The 20300-nt window shown below is 34.9% G+C and overlaps 1 protein-coding gene across 1 annotated transcript; it reads left to right on the plus strand.

Annotated features, from left to right (window-relative positions):
* Nucleotides 1–1180: 1180 nt before the first annotated feature.
* On the plus strand, nucleotides 1181–16810 carry LOC144449767 (beta,beta-carotene 15,15'-dioxygenase-like). The gene is made up of 11 exons (XM_078140343.1): nucleotides 1181–1343; nucleotides 2057–2198; nucleotides 2416–2509; nucleotides 2903–3017; nucleotides 3606–3795; nucleotides 4363–4571; nucleotides 12865–13016; nucleotides 13796–13897; nucleotides 14893–15090; nucleotides 16039–16186; nucleotides 16611–16810. The coding sequence occupies exons 1-11, from the start codon at nucleotides 1181–1183 to the stop codon at nucleotides 16808–16810; spliced, it is 1713 nt and encodes a 570-aa protein (XP_077996469.1).
* The last annotated feature ends 3490 nt before the right edge of the window (nucleotides 16811–20300 follow it).

Below are 20300 nucleotides of genomic sequence, written 5' to 3' on the forward strand. Positions count from 1 at the left end.
AGTTTTTTTCACTTTAAGAGTTTGTTATGGCAATTTTTAGACTACTGTATGTAACAGCTGTAAATGACAATACCATCTAAAATTAGCAATTAATCTTTGTACAAAGGGTTACAGTGTTTAATAATATCATGACAGTAAATTTGGGTTGGGCATCTGATTGTTGGTTGAATAAGTAACTCCCATTCACCTGGCGGTGAGAGAGTCCCTGGGGTCTCCTCCCAGCAGATCTTTCTTTTGGGTCTAAAGGCTTCAAGTTCAGGTATTAATAACTTCACAAATTCAAAAAGCTAAAGTTGATATAAGTTTCGCGTGTCACATAAAATTGTAATGTCTATAACACTGGTATAGTGGCACTATTGCAGAATGTCACTTTGCTATATGTTTAAAAGAACTTAGGTGATCATACCTACTCTGTGTTGACAGCGCACAGTGTTGTGTCAGGTCCTGACATATGCCTGGCGCCCTTAACGAAATATATGCCATTGAAGCTAGCAGTATGTATGTATGTATGTATGTATGTATGTATGTATGTATGTATGTATGTATGTATGTATGTATGTATGTATGTATGTATGTATGTATGTATGTATGTGTGTGTGTGTGTGTGTGTGTGCGTGCGTGCGTGCGTGCGTGCGTGCGTGCGAGTGTGTGTGTATGTATGTATGTATGTATGTATGTATGTATGTATGTATGTATGTATGTATGTATGTATGTATTAAATTATTCCATGAGATCGTCATGAGGGTCAACCTTATCATTCAAAGCCTTGAAAATTAACCGAAAATTTGGAACGCTTTATTGTCGGAGTGGATGGGTAGCGCAATATCACAAAAAATATAGTTTGTGACGAGGGAGAGTGATACAATACGATGTACATAGAACAACATCGAGATGACTAATTTAAATACAAATTCACGTGACATATCTGGGCGAGTGTAACACAATAAAAGTGCATATTAGCTATTCACTTATGAGATGTTCATATTCAGTCAGTCACGTGACATTGGGATATACATCTGCGCGTCTTCTCATCAGAGTAGATGTGACCTATGACCCGCTATTAGTCAATGTATACACGAACTATGATAGTTACAATCAACAAGATTAAGGTCATGGTAAAATTTATCGTTTCATCACAACTAGGTTTAAGACTTCGTGCTTCAACCTCCAAGTCACCACCATGGGTAGTCTCCGGTTGGTTGCGTTCTACTTCGGTCTTGTTACCATGGTAACATGCTGGGAGGTTCCAGATAACATTAAAGAGACGTACTTTGGCCAAATAGAAAAGGAACACGAATATGGAGAGATAGAAATCCAAGGAATCATTCCAGAATGGTTATCAGGTATGTGTAACAGTAAGCCTATATCGTCGACTTTTGCCATGCATGTCTCATTGAATACGTACACTAACACGTTTTCAGGTATGTATACCTATATAATGTCGGCCATGTATCTATTAGGGGATAACACATCCATGATGTCGACTGGCAATATCTCATGATTGAATACCTCTGAGACATGTGTATGTTATGTTATGTTACCTATCTATCTATCTATTTACCTATCTATCTATCTATCTATCTATCTATCTATCTATCTATCTATCTATCTATCTATCTATCTATCTATCTATCTATCTATCTATCTATCTATCTATCTATCTATCTATCTATCTATCTATCTATCTATCCATCTATCCAGCCAGCCAGCCAGCCAGCCATCCATCCATCCATCTAGCTAACTAGCTATGTCTAAGTACGTCTGTCTGTCTGTCTGTCCGATGATGAATACTTATACAGCTATCTTTATCAAACTTTTTAACTATATGTTGTTTCTATCTCTTTCCGTTTCGTGCCTTCAATAATCATTTATTCTCTTCGCTAGTTCTATCGTCTAGCCATCACCATGTCATGTCATGTTTTTCTTAATTGAAATATGATGAGCAACAGACTTTTGATGCCGGGTCATTTATGTCGCGAGGTTGTACTGTTGTAAAAACTTGCAACTATAGATACTGAACGTACTTCATGTTATTTGTGTCAACATTGTCCATTAGGTTACTTCATCCACCAAACTGGTGGTAGTTTTGGTAACCAAAGTAATCCCGTTGAGGGCGCTAAAATGACCCATACATTCGATGGCGTTGGCGCAGTGACTTCGTTTAAATTCAATGGTGGAACAGTACAGTATTCAATAAAGTAGGTGGGATATTTTATTTTGACAATGCTGTAGAATACACATTCATTGATTTCAAGTTAATACAAAAAGATTTCAAACGGTATCAGAACTCAAGAGGGAGCACTCTCGGCAAAATATACAATTGTCAGAATATAGGAGAAAAACGATCTAATGAACATGTGTGATTATCATCCTAATAGCGTGTTCACAAATCATCATATAGTTATGTCATTCCAGGTATTACGTCACACAGCCTTTTAAAGTGTTTGACTACTATAGTAGAGATATGGACCAGTCAAAGGTAGCCTGGGGTACAACTTTTAGTCCAATAGTAAGTATAAGCTTATACACAAATAATCTTTCGTTGGGTTTAAAATTAAGATTAGTAACACTTACGCAATTTATTGGACCTTCACCTTGTACTTGTATAGATAGCACTTCGACTCACTACGTCACCAAGTATGAACTACATGCATGCATGCGTGCCACATCAGCTAATAGTAAGGCGTCTATGGTTGCATTTAATAAAGAACTTTCGGTTTATGTGAAATTCGTCCGCCGCTCGATACAGAAACAAACTTTCGTATTAATCCCAAGTTTACAAAATTACAATGTGGCACCTCCTTTATGTTTTTTTAAACACATTACTATTTCATGGAAAGATGAATAAAAACTCAAAACTTTGTAGAGTTGCTGTATTTTGTTTATATTTCCATCATAATAGGACCAAGACCAATACAACAAGTGGCAGAGTTTTGGTGATTATCCAGACGACAATCCTAACGTTGCCTTCTGGAGAATTGGCGACAACGTGGAAGCTATGTCGGAGTTAACAGCTGGTGAGTGAGTGAGTGAGTGAGTGAGTGAGTGAGTGAGTGAGTATATGTGTGTGGTGGTAGGGTGGTTACGTGCGTGCGTGCATGCGTGCGTGCGTGAGTGATGAGTGAGCGAGCGAGCGAGGTAGTGAGTTGTCGGTGAATGGGTGCTTTTTTTTGGGGGGGGGTCGCATGAGTGAGTGAGTGAGTGAGTGAGTGGATGGACGAATGGGTTTCTATTTTCTTACACTTTTTGATATTTTGCTGATAAAAAATGTAAAACCTTGGATATCTATTATTGTTTTGCAATAGATCAGAAAGTGAATGTGTTTGTAGTAGGGTGAGAGAGAGAGAGAGAGAGAGAGAGAGAGAGAGAGAGAGAGAGAGAGAGAGAGAGAGAGAGAGAGAGAGAGAGAGAGAGAGAGAGAGAGTGTGTGTGTGTGTGTGTGTGTGTGTGTGTGTGCGTATTGGGATGTAAATTGCACTTTTCTTTGTGCTAAAAGTAATTTAGTCTAGTCAAACACTGCAGGTAATTGATGATGTTCATTTGTGATCAAACTATTGTAGCATGCATAACTATAAGTAGTTACTATCAAAAATGTCAATTTCAAGGTATCTGGTTTGATCTGGACACTCTGGAGTCAAAAGGAACCTATCCATTCAAAGATAACAACTTCGGCCTCCCTCCGTACATGATAAGTTTGAACAACCCAGCTCACGAACATTACGACGAAGACGGTGTCACCGTCTATGGTTCTGCAGTAATGTACGATCTTAGCAACTCTAACAGCATGAACGCGACGTAAGTCAATCAGTATGAAACATTAATATCTTAGAAACATGTTAGCATTTAACATTTCTCTCTTTGCTTTCACTGTCTGTCTGTCTGTCTGTCTGTCTGTCTGTCTGTCTGTCTGTCTGTCTGTTTGTTTTTCTGTCTGTCTGTCTGTCTGTCTGTCTGACTGACTAGCTGACTGTTTCTCTGTCTGTCTGTCTGTGTCTGTCTGTCTGTCTGTCTGTCTATCTATCTATATATCTATCTGTGTCTATCTATCTATCTATCTGTCTGTCTGTCTGTCTGTCTGTCTATTTGTCTGTCGCCTAATTACCAGAAGCCATTAATCATGCAAATAGTACATAAATATTCATTGACTGTTTACCAAAATCTATCAGTTCTTGCCATTGCTAAAAAATGTCTAGCTTTCATGATAAGAACTGATGTTGTAGTTTAGGGGATATCTTGCTCACAGACAGACAGACAGACAGACAGACAGACAGACAGACGGACGGACGGACAGACATACTTACAGCATAAATCTTATGTAGGTAAAAATTATGAAAAAGCCTTATATTTCATTTCTTAATACAGGAGAATTGTTTATAAAATAGAAGATGACGAGCGCATTCCGCTAGCTTCATTCCAAGAAGCAGGACCACTGGATCTTGACAAATGTTCATTAGGAAGTCCCTATCCAGAATTGGATGATAGAGGGGGCTATGTGCATTCCTTTTGCATGACGCAAAACCATTTCGTCATCCCAGTCAGCACGTATCTTACTGACGTTTGCTCTACTTTCAGTAAGTTTAATTTTTTCTTCGTTTGCATTGACAAACATTAAATCTTAAAATATTGAACTAACGTTCGTATCATATCTCTTCTAGGTACTGTTATTTACAGTTTTGATATTGTGTATAATTCATTACTTCCGACGACTCATGGTCCGAGCAAATCTCTGAATTATCTTTGCTAAAAATAACCAGCTTACACCTAGTTCTACATCTCAGTCGAGGAAAAACTTTGCATTATAACATTTTCACAAGTGTAACTAATTTTCCCCAATTGGATTCTGATGATGATGCAGTAAGACAAATAAGCAACCCCCCCCCCAAAAAAAAAAGAAAAAAAGAAAAAAAAAGAAAGAAAAAAAGATTGATGAGTTGGTTTGTCATACATACGCATCCGTAGCTTTTAACTACTGGGGTACACCTTTATGAGGAGGTGGTACCAAAATTCATGTAGTATGATCTCAGTTGCATTGAATGATCACTTTACTGGATCTATTACTGCATGTGCATGGTTTGCGCAAAACATGAGTAAATTAGTAGCAGAAGCAGACTAAAACTACTATTGCAACAAGATGATATTTTAGCTATCAGTGAACGTTGGTGTAAACGTAATTACACTCGCAATAGGGCTGCGCATGCGTCTCTGATGACGAGTTTATCTAAAATGGTCACACGTTCAACTTCATTAAGTGTTTAAACCACATGTGCCTTGATTGCAGAGTGATTATATCCACAAACCAAGACATGGCGATCCGTGTAGTGTACCACAATCAATAACAATAGTTCCAGTTTGTGTTTATCTAAGTTTGCCAAATAGCTAATTACTTTCGAAGTAATGTGAATTTAAGAGGAACTGTTTTCGGGTCTATGGTCTAATTGACTAATAGTTATGTAAACATAATGATACTTTGTAACGAACTAGTACTACGGAAAATGTGACACTTGATTGGCAAAATATAATACTTTTGCAGCATGTGATCGATTATGCATTAGTACAACTTTTTACTTGAAGTGGGTGATAGTGGTGTCTTGTGGATAGAATCCCCCTTGCAATCAAGATGATGTACACATTGAATGGGGTTGAATGTGCTGCCACATGAGAGAAAGTTGTTGCCAGAAACGCCACCCCCTGTGACTGTAACGTGGTGATAGCTTATATCAACATGTCGCAATGAGAGTTTTAGTTTGTGGCTGTGATAGTTTAATGTGATTACAGAAGATATACATGACATGACATGACATGACATGGCATGACGTGATATAGGAGATGTGAGATATGAGGTTAGGTACAGGAGAGGATTCCCCTTAAGCTCCTAGAAATTGTTGAAATTCAAGGACAAAAACTAAAAAATGTTATCTGGTATTATTTTAATATGTCAAGGTGATAACAATACCCTTTCCTAATCACAATTGAAATTTCAATTCAAAATACTAATAACATTGAGAAAAATTCTCAAAGTATAGTTGCAATGTGCCATACCATTTAAAATTAGGAAAAATCATAGTGTACTTAATGTATATTCATTTCATGTAACAGAACGCCATGTACTAGTATCTGTGCAATGAAAAGTTAGCTATATATTACCATATTCTTTGTTTTCAACATGTATTTAATATTTATAATAAGTATTTACCAGTTATATCTCAATGAAGTTTGTCAGAGATTTGTTTTCAGCTCACTAAGTTACAATATCATCCCAGTATCTGGTATGCTTTCACTGACTGACATACATGTATAATCTACACCATGATATTCTAGATGAGTTGATCCTATTTGGTGGTCAAACTTTACCCTCCTGTGTGGCTTCAGCTGTTTATTTCTTTAATCGGGCTATTCCTTACTACTTTATCAATTAATGATTTCACTGATGTAACAGAACTCAATGTACTAGTCACGGTTTGATCAACTTGTGTTACAGATTGTTATGGTCTACTGTACTGGCTTCAAAAATTACATGTACATTGTGTTTGTCTCGAGGGGGGGGGGGCATGTTTTGTGGATGAATTGCAGGGGGTCACTTTTTTAAGTACACGAACAAAAAGTCACTGTAAAAACTGATCGCCCCCTAACATGCATCTCACATAGTACCTTTGTGCCAGATTTATTTTAATCAGTTGGTGCATGTAAGAATTATGAGGGTGGTACACATAGACGGACACAACCCAATGTAATAACACCTTCCAGATGCATACATACATACATACATACATACATACATACATACATACATACATACACACACACACACACACACACGTACACACACATATAAATGTATACTTGAAGTCCACATTGAATAAAAAAATTGTATGATTTATCCATACACTGTATTGTGTGTAATCATATCAATGTCCATTCATAGATTAACTAGATTGTGTGTGTAATCATATCAATGTCCATTCATAGATTAACTAGATTGTGTGTGTAATCACATCAATGTCCATTCATAGATTAACTAGATTGTGTGTGTAATCATATCAATGTCCATTCATAGATTAACTAGATTGTGTGTGTAATCACATCAATGTCCATTCATAGATTAACTAGATTGTGTGTGTAATCATATCAATGTCCATTTATAGATTAACTAGATTATGTGTGTAATCATATCAATGTCCATTCATAGATTAACTAGATTGTGTGTGTAATCATATCAATGTCCATTCATAGATTAACTAGATTGTGTGTGTAATCATATCAATGTCCATTCATAGATTAACTAGATTATGTGTGTAATCACATCAATGTCCATTCATAGATTAACTAGATTGTTTGTGTAATCACATCAATGTCCATTCATAGATTAACTAGATTGTGTGTGTAATCACATCAATGTCCATTCATAGATTAACTAGATTGTGTGTGTAATCATATCAATGTCCATTTATAGATTAACTAGATTATGTGTGTAATCATATCAATGTCCATTCATAGATTAACTAGATTGTGTGTGTAATCATATCAATGTCCATTCATAGATTAACTAGATTGTGTGTGTAATCACATCAATGTCCATTCATAGATTAACTAGATTGTTTGTGTAATCACATCAATGTCCATTCATAGATTAACTAGATTGTGTGTGTAATCACATCAATGTCCATTCATAGATTAACTAGATTGTGTGTGTAATCATATCAATGTCCATTCATAGATTAACTAGATTGTGTGTGTAATCACATCAATGTCCATTCATAGATTAACTAGATTGTTTGTGTAATCACATCAATGTCCATTCATAGATTAACTAGATTATGTGTGTAATCATATCAATGTCCATTCATAGATTAACTAGATTGTGTGTGTAATCATATCAATGTCCATTTATAGATTAACTAGATTGTGTGTGTAATCATATCAATGTCCATTCATAGATTAACTAGATTATGTGTGTAATCACATCAATGTCCATTCATAGATTAACTAGATTGTGTGTGTAATCATATCAATGTCCATTCATAGATTAACTAGATTGTGTGTGTAATCACATCAATGTCCATTTATAGATTAACTAGATTATGTGTGTAATCATATCAATGTCCATTCATAGATTAACTAGATTGTGTGTGTAATCATATCAATGTCCATTTATAGATTAACTAGATTGTGTGTGTAATCATATCAATGTCCATTCATAGATTAACTAGATTGTGTGTGTAATCATATTAATGTCCATTCATAGATTAACTAGATTGTGTGTGTAATCATATCAATGTCCATTCATAGATTAACTAGATTGTGTGTGTAATCACATCAATGTCCATTGATAGATTAACTAGATTGTGTGTGTAATCATATTAATGTCCATTCATAGATTAACTAGATTGTGTGTGTAATCACATCAATGTCCATTCATAGATTAACTAGATTGTGTGTGTAATCACATCAATGTCCATTCATAGATTAACTAGATTGTGTGTGTAATCATATCAATGTCCATTCATAGATTAACTAGATTGTGTGTGTAATCATATCAATGTCCATTTATAGATTAACTAGATTGTGTGTGTAATCATATCAATGTCCATTCATAGATTAACTAGATTGTGTGTGTAATCATATCAATGTCCATTCATAGATTAACTAGATTGTGTGTGTAATCACATCAATGTCCATTCATAGATTAACTAGATTGTGTGTGTAATCATATCAATGTCCATTCATAGATTAACTAGATTGTGTGTGTAATCATATCAATGTCCATTCATAGATTAACTAGATTGTGTGTGTAATCATATCAATGTCCATTTATAGATTAACTAGATTGTGTGTGTAATCATATCAATGTCCATTCATAGATTAACTAGATTGTGTGTGTAATCATATCAATGTCCATTCATAGATTAACTAGATTGTGTGTGTAATCATATCAATGTCCATTCATAGATTAACTAGATTGTGTGTGTAATCATATCAATGTCCATTCATAGATTAACTAGATTGTGTGTGTAATCACATCAATGTCCATTCATAGATTAACTAGATTGTGTGTGTAATCATATCAATGTCCATTTATAGATTAACTAGATTGTGTGTGTAATCACATCAATGTCCATTCATAGATTAACTAGATTGTGTGTGTAATCATATCAATGTCCATTCATAGATTAACTAGATTGTGTGTGTAATCACATCAATGTCCATTTATAGATTAAATAGATTGTGTGTGTAATCATATCAATGTCCATTCATAGATTAACTAGATTGTGTGTGTAATCACATCAATGTCCATTTATAGATTAAATAGATTATCAATGTCCATTCATAGATCAACTAGATTATCAATGTCCATTCATAGATCAACTAGATCAAGTACATGTATATGGACACTGGTATGATACATCACAACATATACAATATTAGTTTTAGTTGGTTTCTTTCTAAACTTGTCAAAAGAGATCTTGCTAGAGACTAATATCAATTCTGTTTACATTCATGGGCTTCACACACAAACATACACCACCTAACAAGTTATTTACAATTACTAAGTCATAATATTGCAACCATGTCTTAATACCAAACAGACTCTTAAAATACTCAACTTGTAAATACAATACAATACAATACAATACAATACAATACAATACAATACAATACAATACAATACAATACAATACAATACAATACAATACAATACAATACAATACAATACAATACAATACAATGATTACATTACCATTTCTATCAGAACTGGAATTGCTAGCACTCACTTGGCCCCGCACTAAAAACCAGATATAAAAAGAATAATAAAAAACACTGGAAAAGCGTTGGTACATAGTAGTGGCTAAGTCATTTAATTATGTACATGTAGTGTACGTTGTACACTTTACCAACCTATTGGATATGAAGCTCTACAAAAAATCAACCTACTGAAAATCAACACCTCTGTCTCCTTACATCTCAACTAACTACAAAAATGTGAAATACTGTAAACCTAGATATTTTTCATCATTAAATGTTTTGCAATTTTACATTCTTCAACTGGTTGTCAAAGTTTAATGTCCACGAATTACCAGACTGGTATGTTATGTGTCTAAGTACAAGTTACAAAAAAATGGAATGTATAGGAAAGATCTAAGAATCCCACATTTTTCAATATTACAAAATGAAAAGTATTTCCACCCATAAATGCCACTCGAAAATGCAGCCATCCCCTAAATAAAAAAAAAAAATCCACTCCATGAATCAAAATTATTTCCCTCCCCAAAATGAAAATTATTTATCTCCCCTAAATGAAAAGTATTTCTCTCCCCTAAATGAAAATTATTTCTCTCCCATAAAGGAAGTGTTTTTCTCCAATAAATGAAAAGTATTTCTCTACAGTGAATGAAAAGTATTTCTCTCCCATAAAGGAAAAGTATTTCTCTCCCATAAATGTAAAGTACACCCACCTCATAAATGTAAATTACATCAATCCCATAAATGAAAAGTACACCCATCCCCTAAATGTAAATAACATCAATCTCATAAATCAAAAGTACACCCATCCCCTAAATATAAATTAAATCCATCCCCTAAATGAAAAGTACACCCACCCTAAATGTAAAGTACACCCATCCCTAAATGAAAAGTACATCTATCCCATAAATACACAGTACATCCATCCTCTTTAATATAAATTACATCCATCCCATAAATCAAAAGTACACTCATCCCCTAAATATAAATTACATCCATCCCTAAATGAAAAAAACATCCACTCCATAAACCAAAATATTTTCTCTCCCCTAAATGAAAAGTATTTCTCTCCAATGATTGAAAAGTATTTCTCTCCCATAGGTGACAAGTGTTTCTCTCCCATAAATGAAAAGGATATCCTAAATGAAAAAGTATTTCTCTCCCCTCAATGAAAAGTATTTCTCTCCCATAAATGAAAAGTATTTCTCTACAATAAATAAGAAGTATTTTCTCTGAAATAAATTGAAAAGTATTTCTTTCAAATAAATTGAAAAGTATTTCTCTCCCCTAAACATAAAGTACATCCACCCATAAATGAAAAGTACATCCATCCCCTAAATGAAAAGTACATCGATTACCTAAATGTAAAGTATACCCATCCCATAAATGAAAAGTACATCCATCCCCTAAATGTAAATTTCATCCATCCCATAAATGTAAAGTATATCCATCCCCTTAATATAAATTACATCCATCCCATTAATCATAAGTACATCCATCCACTAAATATAAATTACATCCATCCCCTAAATGAAAAGTGCACACATCCCCTAAAAATAAGACACATCCATCCCCTAAATATAAATTACATGCATCCCCTAAATGAAAAGTATTTCTCTCCCACAAATGAAAAGTATTTCTCTCCCATAAATGAAAAAGCACATCCATCCCCTGAATCAAAAGTACATCGATTACCTAAATGTAAATTACATCCATCCCCTAAATGTAAAATACACCCATCCCCTAAATGAAAAGTACATCCATCCACTAAATATAAATTACACCCATCCCCTAAATGAAAAGTGCACACATCCCCTAAAAATAAGACACATCCATCCCAAAAACGAAAAGTACACCCATCCCCTAAATATAAATTACATCCATCCCATAAATGTAAAGTACATTAATGAGGGCGCTCTCGTGATTTTAGAATCACGCATCCTTGAACATACTCAGTTCGACCCGAAGGATCTAAGATTGACATGGTATGAAGAGTGCGAAATCTGAAAAATTCGTAAATATCGATGTTATTTGTGGTACAATATGGCTAACGTTAGAAATGTAGTTTTGGGAGAAGTAACCACTGCCAAATGACCTTTTGTGAGATTGTGTACTTTAAACATTAGCAAATCAGGAATATTAAAACACAGAAATATTGAAATAGAACTAGAAGTCACTCAAATGAGGAATATAGGGGAACAGGCAGAATTTACGAAAGGGGAAGTGAAGAGTAAATGGGGGGGGGGACCAAAAAAATGGGGTGCGAAGGGTAAGGCCTTGAATTTTCTAATGGTCTGAAATGGGAGGGACACGAAATATTTTTTGCTCGTGACTAACAGTACCAATTTAACTTCAGGACCAGTCGTTTACTGAGCAAATTGGCAATACGTTTAATTTAGTAATAAACTTCTCTCTCTAGTAATCTACGGGACAAAGCTTCGTCTTTATTAAACTCTCTCACTGCCCCGGGAGCATCGCATCGCTAAAAGGGTTATTTTGTATGTACCGATACCAACTGAATATTCTTGTACTGTGCGTCCTCATCGACCACATATGGCTAACCATTCGTTGATGTGTTACTGCGACGCTCCGTGTATCGTAGTAACACGTCAATGAATTGTATGTCATTAAATGGCCTCCTAGATGTCCTTATTTTTTAAGTGCTTACTGTGTTGGAGGACACCCCCCCCACACACACACACCCTCCCACTAGCTATCTTGGAGGATGCTATTTTTTTTACTCAGAATCAAGATTGAAAGAGAAAACCCTGCTGGCTAAGTTCTCCAAGTATAGGTTACAGCACAAAGTGAGACCTTTTTCGCAAAGCCCACATATATATCATAGCTCGTTGACTTTTGAATCAGAAGATCTATTTCGACGTCTAAGGAAATCAGCGTTTTTAGACCATTTTTCTGTGTTGGATTTTAAATTACTGCAATAGAAACAAGAGCTGTTACAGTAGTTATTTCATGCAATTAGAACCTATGACTTTATTGACTCCAAACATGGCTTACTTTCAAACTTGGAGATATAGGTTGGGTATAATTGCCGACAGTTGGTCTGCCGTATGCCATTGTCGTAACACACACAATACAACATAATATTGTAAAACATTTATTTGACAGGATCTGAACCCTCGACACCTACTGGGCCATTTTTCAGAGACAACTACAATTTCTCTGAGACGACTCCCACACGTTTTGTAATTATCAACCGATCTACTAATACAGTTGTTGGCGAGTTCTCAACACCAGATGGCCTCTTTATTACACACCAGGTTAGACTTATTATATACTCATGATATGACCACAAACTGGCGACACACACAGTAAAAGCATTAATTGTTTCAGTTATGTTATCAAATCATCAATTTTTGCATTCATTCGACTTCAAACAGTTGGTCAATCTGGCAATCAATCAATCAATCAATCAATCAATCAATCTGGCAATCAATCAATCAATCAATCAATCAATCAATCAATCAATCAATCAATCAATCAATCAATCAATCAATCAATCAGTCAGTCAATCAATTAATAAATAAGTGCAGACAAACAAATATATAAACTATTACGCTCTGCCACTGCGGTATAGAGCACTGTCTTAGCAGATTGATACTCACCGAGTTATATATATATATATATATATATATATATATATATATATATATATATATATATATATATATATATATATATATATATATATATATATATATATATATATATATATAAGTAAATAAATAAAAGACATTGTACAGAATTGCATTTTTTTCTGGTAGGATAGAGGTTGCAATGTGAATGCTTTAATCCTATCCGCTTATAGGGGCTGCAAGTAAAATGATATGAATGAAGATATTTTTTGTGTAAAATATTCTGACAAAAGACTTTCTCTTATAAAAGATCAACAAATAGATCATGTATCATGCGTATGCACAGACACAAACCTACCCATGTACACAGTGGGCACATATACGCACGCATATAGGTGTAACCTTGTCACACTGTCACACTTCGAAGCCTTCAAAAACAATCCAAGCTTATCATTTTATTCCAGATGAATTCGTACGAAGAAGACGGGTATATGTACTTGGATATGTTAACGTACCAAAGTAATGTCTACTGGCATTTTTATGCGGATGAACTCTTAGCAGGACCTGTGAGTAAAAACTATCACAGCAAAGTTCTGTGTTGTTTGTTTTTATTAATCGTCATCTACTCTCTTTAGGCAGTCGAATACATGCATATATGTTTCAATCGTGCACAAATGGCCTTGTAGTTGTACAGATCCTCAACAAAAAAATGAAATAACAAAACTAGAATAAATAAAAATGTTCAGATATTACTTAAACACATATAACAGAATAGAATATATAGAATTAAAAAAATTATGGGCGCCTTCCTTACTAATTAACGAATCACAAGGCATGTCGATCTGCTGTCACTGCAACATATTGAAACTAATTACTAATTACGTAAACAAATAATACTATATTCTTTATTTTGTAAATGTATTTTAGGATTATTTGCAATTTTAGTTTATCTAGTTCGGTATTTTAGGATTCAATGCTACAAATCGAACTGTGCATAAATAAGGTACAGTATAATCATAGACATTGAATCTCTCTCCTGGACCAACGCGACCTCTACGGCATAATATAGAAATTGCGATCGGGAATGAGTGAGTTTGGGCTTTACTTGGTAAATATCTGCCATACTATAAATATGTTTCCAATGTCTTGATATCACTTTGATATCAGTTTAATAGTGAAAAGTTACGTAGTCTTGCTTGAAGTAATACCAAAATATGTTCTATATATATTTTTTCATCGACGTCGACGTACGAATGCTCGGCTTGGAATGTAATCATATACCAGGTAAATGTAGCGACGATTTCAATCAGCCACGTTTTACATTTGCATACCGTTACGTCAGAATACGTCGATTCCAATTTGTCGTTGTTTTTCGCACTTTCCCGCCAACATTATCTACTGGTTTTCTTTCCTTTTCTGTAAAATTTCGTTACATCTCAACTTCAAATTATAGAAACAATTCTTATGCCTGTTTTAAAAAATCAAATTTGAAAAAGGAAAATCTGGTTTCTTGACTCTTTCTTGCATATCATATATTGAAGGGGTCACGATTTTTTTACAGCGTGGGACAAGAACTCGGGTGGAGAGATTCAAAATAGACATGGCTGCTTGGACATTGGAAGAACGAATCGACCTGTTTCCATCACGTGATGAAGACCTCTTGGAATTTTCCACTGTGAACTATGACTTGTACAATGGTAAACCATACCAATACTCCTACATGGTTGGGTTCGATCCCATACCAAAATGCCTGATCAAGGTATGTTTTTATCACAGCTGCCTATTTGAAAAAATGTCAAATCTTTGTTTTTAACTAAATAAATTGCAAAAGATCAATACAATTATGTGTAAAATATTTGTTATTGTGCGTACAATAACAAATATTTGCACATTTACTGAACTCTTTTAGCACTGTATTAAGTTACGAACACAGACTTGGTCCATGTTGTTTCACATAGAATTTTCCAGTAGGAAGCCATGATAAAAGTGTTTTAAAATTATAAATTCAAAATAAATACTCAATCATCATCCTTATGGCCACTTTAAAGTTGTTTTGCTTTTAGTTAACAGGTGTGAAACATGAACAACTGTATGTTAAAGCCAAATATATGAGTCAAATTTATAATTTATTTTCAAGACGGTATCTGATTTTTACCAACCAACATTATCATAAAAAAAAGTAACTTTTACATTTCAATTGACTTTAATGATATTTTATATCTCAGTGACCATAATCATACCAGTTTTTCCTGCTATGTTAAATATGGATGTCAATTAACCTAGTTTTTCAAACCATTGTACAATTATTACGAATTGTGATGCTGCTGAAAATCCCCATGATATTATTTTACATAGTTACCAGGTAGTTACCAGGCATAGCTCCTTACGTCAATGACAACTGGTTCCAGACAAAACAGCAAATTTCTGGTATCAGTGAAACTTAAATCCTTCGAAAACATAAGTTATATCTTACCTTACCATACCTTTACGTTATTGCCTTACTTTATCTTACCCAGAATCATTTGAACCTCTACGTTCAGCTCTGATGTGTATTCATAGCTGAAACATATCGAGTCTTGATCGAGACATGTTTTGTCGACATTGTATTTCATAGGTTGAGATTTCATGGCTGTATTCCACAGTACGTTATGTTTATGCTTGTATACGTGAGCTTCTGAAATCTTCCTACTATTATGTCATATTGTAGTTGGATGTGAAAAGCAAAACAGCTGTCTACTGGGGGCCATATGATGGATTGATACCTGGTGAACCAATCTTTGTACCCTCTCCTGATGCCGTTGAAGAGGATGATGGTGTTGTCATTGCCAACGTGTTGGATGCCAATATTGGCAAAGGTGTGATACTTTATATTATCATCCGCTTTTCACCATGCAAATTTTAACTTCTTTGTAATCTGTAATTCCGGGTTTTTCTCAGGTATGATATAATCACACATCTTCCTTAGCTGTAATTCCTGGGGTTTCTCAATCTGATTTTGAGTAAACTATAGATCAATATTGTTCATGGATGGGTGCCAAAGCTGAATTGAAATGTAATCACATTAATTTACAAGAGAATCATGTTGAAAGACATAATGTTTAATACTATTTCTAGCTGCTGACTGAGTGGTACATCAAAGCTCTATGAGGGCACTATACCGAGTCCTTCATCACAAACTGCCGACAGATCACCAGGTTACAGATGAAATCGATATTTTCAAAGTATCCATGCAGGGATTTATAACCTAATTACTATTTAAAAACTTCGCTATATTTGCAGGAATGGTTGTTGTTTTAGACGGGAAGACATTTAAAGAGCTGGGTAGAGCCATGTCCACAGAAGGCATGCCATTTGGTCCACACAGTAAATTTATACCCAGGGACTTTGAACCGCCATTGACGGATGCTGCTATGCAGACAATTGCAAATATCGTAACTTGCATCTTATTCGCCACTTTGTCAATCTTTGTAAGGTTGTAAGAAAAATGTTAAGCGATAGAACTTTTCAATTTGTACCGGCAGCTTTTAAGACACCAGGGTAGCATTCACATTTATGATTCGTACATAACGCACTACTACTACTACTACTACTACTACTACTACTACTACTACTACTACTACAATGTAGTTCATTGTTTAATTGATATCCCGTATGTAATGCACACTTTTAGTCACTTATAGTTCTATTAAATCAATATGTGAATCCAACGACTCAGAGCTGGTCGTCATGCATTGAATGGCTGAAGTGGTCAATAATTGGCAGAATCAGAGACCTATAATTTTTCTGTACCCATGATGCAGTAAATCTTTAGATCATTGAAATGAGTCTAGTTCCTTTGTCGTTATACACATACATACACACACACATACATACATACATACATACATTGTCACACTTCTCATATTTACAACTTATTTGTTCTGTTGTATAATACACATATTCACAATATCATGTTTACTATTATTGTGACCACTGTTGGAAAATATTGAGATTTTCCTTTCAATTATTAATTTAGATTTGTGAGCATCTGCCCAAAACATTTTAGTTTACTGTTGTTTATTTAAACTTACTTTACCCATAATCAGACAGTGCTTTTACATAGTTCCCATGATGATATCTTTTGCCACTTACTTACAGGACAGAGTTGTCATTAATTTGTGATCAATAAAGAAAGAAGTACAAATACTGTATCACTTATGTGTAGCATTCAGTTTATGTTTGGTTATGGGTCCTTACAATGTACATTTAGATGACCCCTGTCGATAAACCATTTATCACACTCTTTATATAAAATGGTCTTTTATTTGAATGGATTCTCATGTGACCCCTCAGATTACTAAATCCTCTAAAATCTTTACCACACTCTTTACATACAAATGGTCTTTCATGTGTGTGTATCATTATATGCCTTTTCAGATCCCCTATTCTATTGAACCTTTTACCGTGCACTTCTTATAGACAAACGGTCTTTCATTTGTGTGTATCCGTGAGTGCTTTTTCAGATCCCCTGTTTCATTGAACCCTTTACCACACTCATTACATACAAATGGTCTTTCATTTGTATGGATTCACATATGGACATTTAGGTTGCTAGTGCAAGTAAATGCTTTACCACACTCTTTACATACAAATGGTCTTTCGTTTGTATGGATCCTCATGTGTATTGTCAGACCACCCCTTTGCTTAAACCCTTTACCACACTCTTTACATACAAATGGTCTTTCATTTGTGTGTATCCTCATATGCCTTTTCAGATCCTCTGTTCTATTGAACCTTTTATCACACTCGTTACAAACAAATGGTCTAAGACTTTCATCTGTGTACATCCTTGAGTGCTTCTTCAGATCCCCTGTGTCAATAAACCCTTTACCAAACTCTTTATACGTACAAATGGTCTTTAATTCGTATGGATTCTCATATGGAAATTTAGGTTGCTAGTGCAATTAAATGTTTTACCACACCCTTTACATACAAATTGTGTTTCATTAGAAATCCTTTCGTTTATAGTTTCTGTATTCTGAATGACATATCCATTGTCATCTTCTGGTTTCACAGCACCAGAAAAACAAACTTGCTGAATCACTATAGGAAAAGGATTTTTACAATCATCATTGGAAATTCCAAGAACTCCTGAGGTCGTACCATAATCCTGGTTTTCCAATGTGGTTAGTTGTTTAGATGCCTTCTCATAACATGGGTTTTCCACTGTGCTTAGTTGGTTAGTTGCCATGTTCTTGTCTACGTCTTTCACTATGGTTAGTTGTTTATCTGCCTTGATATAGTGTGGGTCTTCCACTGTATTTAGCAGTTTAGTTGCTTTTCTAGTCACAGTCAGGCCAGGGAAATCAAGTTCACTTCGTTGAAAGTCTTCAGTCTTTACCTTCCAATACATTTGTTCAGTGTCAGCATCATTATTTGATTTGTTTTCAACTTTGACTTCAAAAGGTTCATTTAAATTATAAAATACATTTGTTGAGTAATGTTTGATGTTTAAGCTTAATTCGTCACCATGATAACCCTGGTTATTCTTATCTTCCTGCTTCATCATCACCTCCTCTCTGTCTTGTCTCTGTTCTTCATCTTTCACCAAGATTTGCTCCTCAGAACAGTAAGATGATTCTACAACATTATATGCAATAAAGTTTTGCTGATGGCTGCAAGGTATATTTAGTATGTTATTCTCAGAATCTTCTTGCTTGACTATAATCTTCTCCATGTCTTGTGGATACCGCTATCACCTAATGTATCTGTTTTGGAAAAAAACACATAAATGTAAAACTCATAATTGGTTACTCAGACGAACCAAGGGGGGTGGGGGGGTATGGGAGTGGCGAAACAAAAATATGTTTGCGACATACAAGTAGGTAGTGCTTGGTAACCACTGAGTAGTTGTCACTAGTTTGGAGTCCCCCAGCCAGCACTGACCTGCGTATGGGAACCCTGTATCATGGTGTACAATATTGAGAGTGGGTCATTACATCTGACAAACAGTTTCAATCGAGGCTTCAGTTGCAGTCAGTGCAGCTTTAAAACCTAAGGCATGTTTAATAATATAAAAAAACTCTTATAAATATGTACCCCGCCAATGTACAATATTCCTAAAGTAACCTAGTATGTTTTGCTGTATAATCACGAATCCTGCAGTAAAGTTCCTTTGCGAACTTTATCAGACTGAGTGTACAATAGCTCTCAGCATTATTACGCCTTTTCAAATAGGGGTTTTATTCATTCCGGGCTTCAAACCCTGGAGGATGACATACTCTGGTTTTTGTCTCCAGTAGTGAGTCATTACCCATAGCTGAAGTTCTATATTGACTTTATGAAGGTTTGCCGCTTCTTCTTTCTTTCTGTATTTTCCACATTTTTTTCAAAACGAGTCATTTAAATAATCATGCAGCTTTACGTCTCCAGCGGTAAACTTCTTTATCTGAACTGTCATATCTCGCGAATCACCGCATGTACAGACGAAATATTACGAGCGTTAAGCTTAAAAGAAACACCATCATCTAGATCCCAGCCCATTACATGGGTCAAGGGTCAAATCTACAAGTCAGACGTGTACGAAATTCGGGCCTCCTTTCAAAAGCTAGACCCAGTCTTATGTCGAATACAACGGAAACATTAAAAACATACTTTACGGCTATGTGGAGACTTTAATTTACCAGATGTAAAATGGGAAAATCATCAAGTTATGACAAGGATAAGAACAGCACGTCAGTCAGAATAGAACTCATGCTTGATATGTGTCATAAATATAACCTAGATCAAATTCAGTTAGCACCAACACGTACGGGAACTACTGCAAACGTACTTGATCTATTTTTCACCTCTAATAACTCACTGATAAATGAGATCAGTGCTATACCAGGATTTAGTGACCATGAAGCAGTTTTAGTTGATTCATCCTTGAACCCAAAGATTCATAAAAAAAAACACCTGCAAAATAAAACATGTATAGTAAGTAATCCA

This window comes from Glandiceps talaboti, chromosome 18 (assembly GCF_964340395.1).
Source record: "Glandiceps talaboti chromosome 18, keGlaTala1.1, whole genome shotgun sequence".
NCBI lineage: Eukaryota > Metazoa > Hemichordata > Enteropneusta > Spengelidae > Glandiceps > Glandiceps talaboti.

Excerpts from the sequence above, each read along its gene's own strand:
- LOC144449767 (XM_078140343.1), top strand. The coding sequence starts at position 1,181 with ATGGGTAGTCTCCGGTTGGTTGCGTTCTACTTCGGTCTTGTTACCATG. Across the intron at positions 3,018-3,605 it reads TATGTCGGAGTTAACAGCTG|GTATCTGGTTTGATCTGGAC; the intron begins GTGAGTGAGTGA and ends GTCAATTTCAAG. Across the intron at positions 13,017-13,795 it reads GCCTCTTTATTACACACCAG|ATGAATTCGTACGAAGAAGA; the intron begins GTTAGACTTATT and ends ATTTTATTCCAG.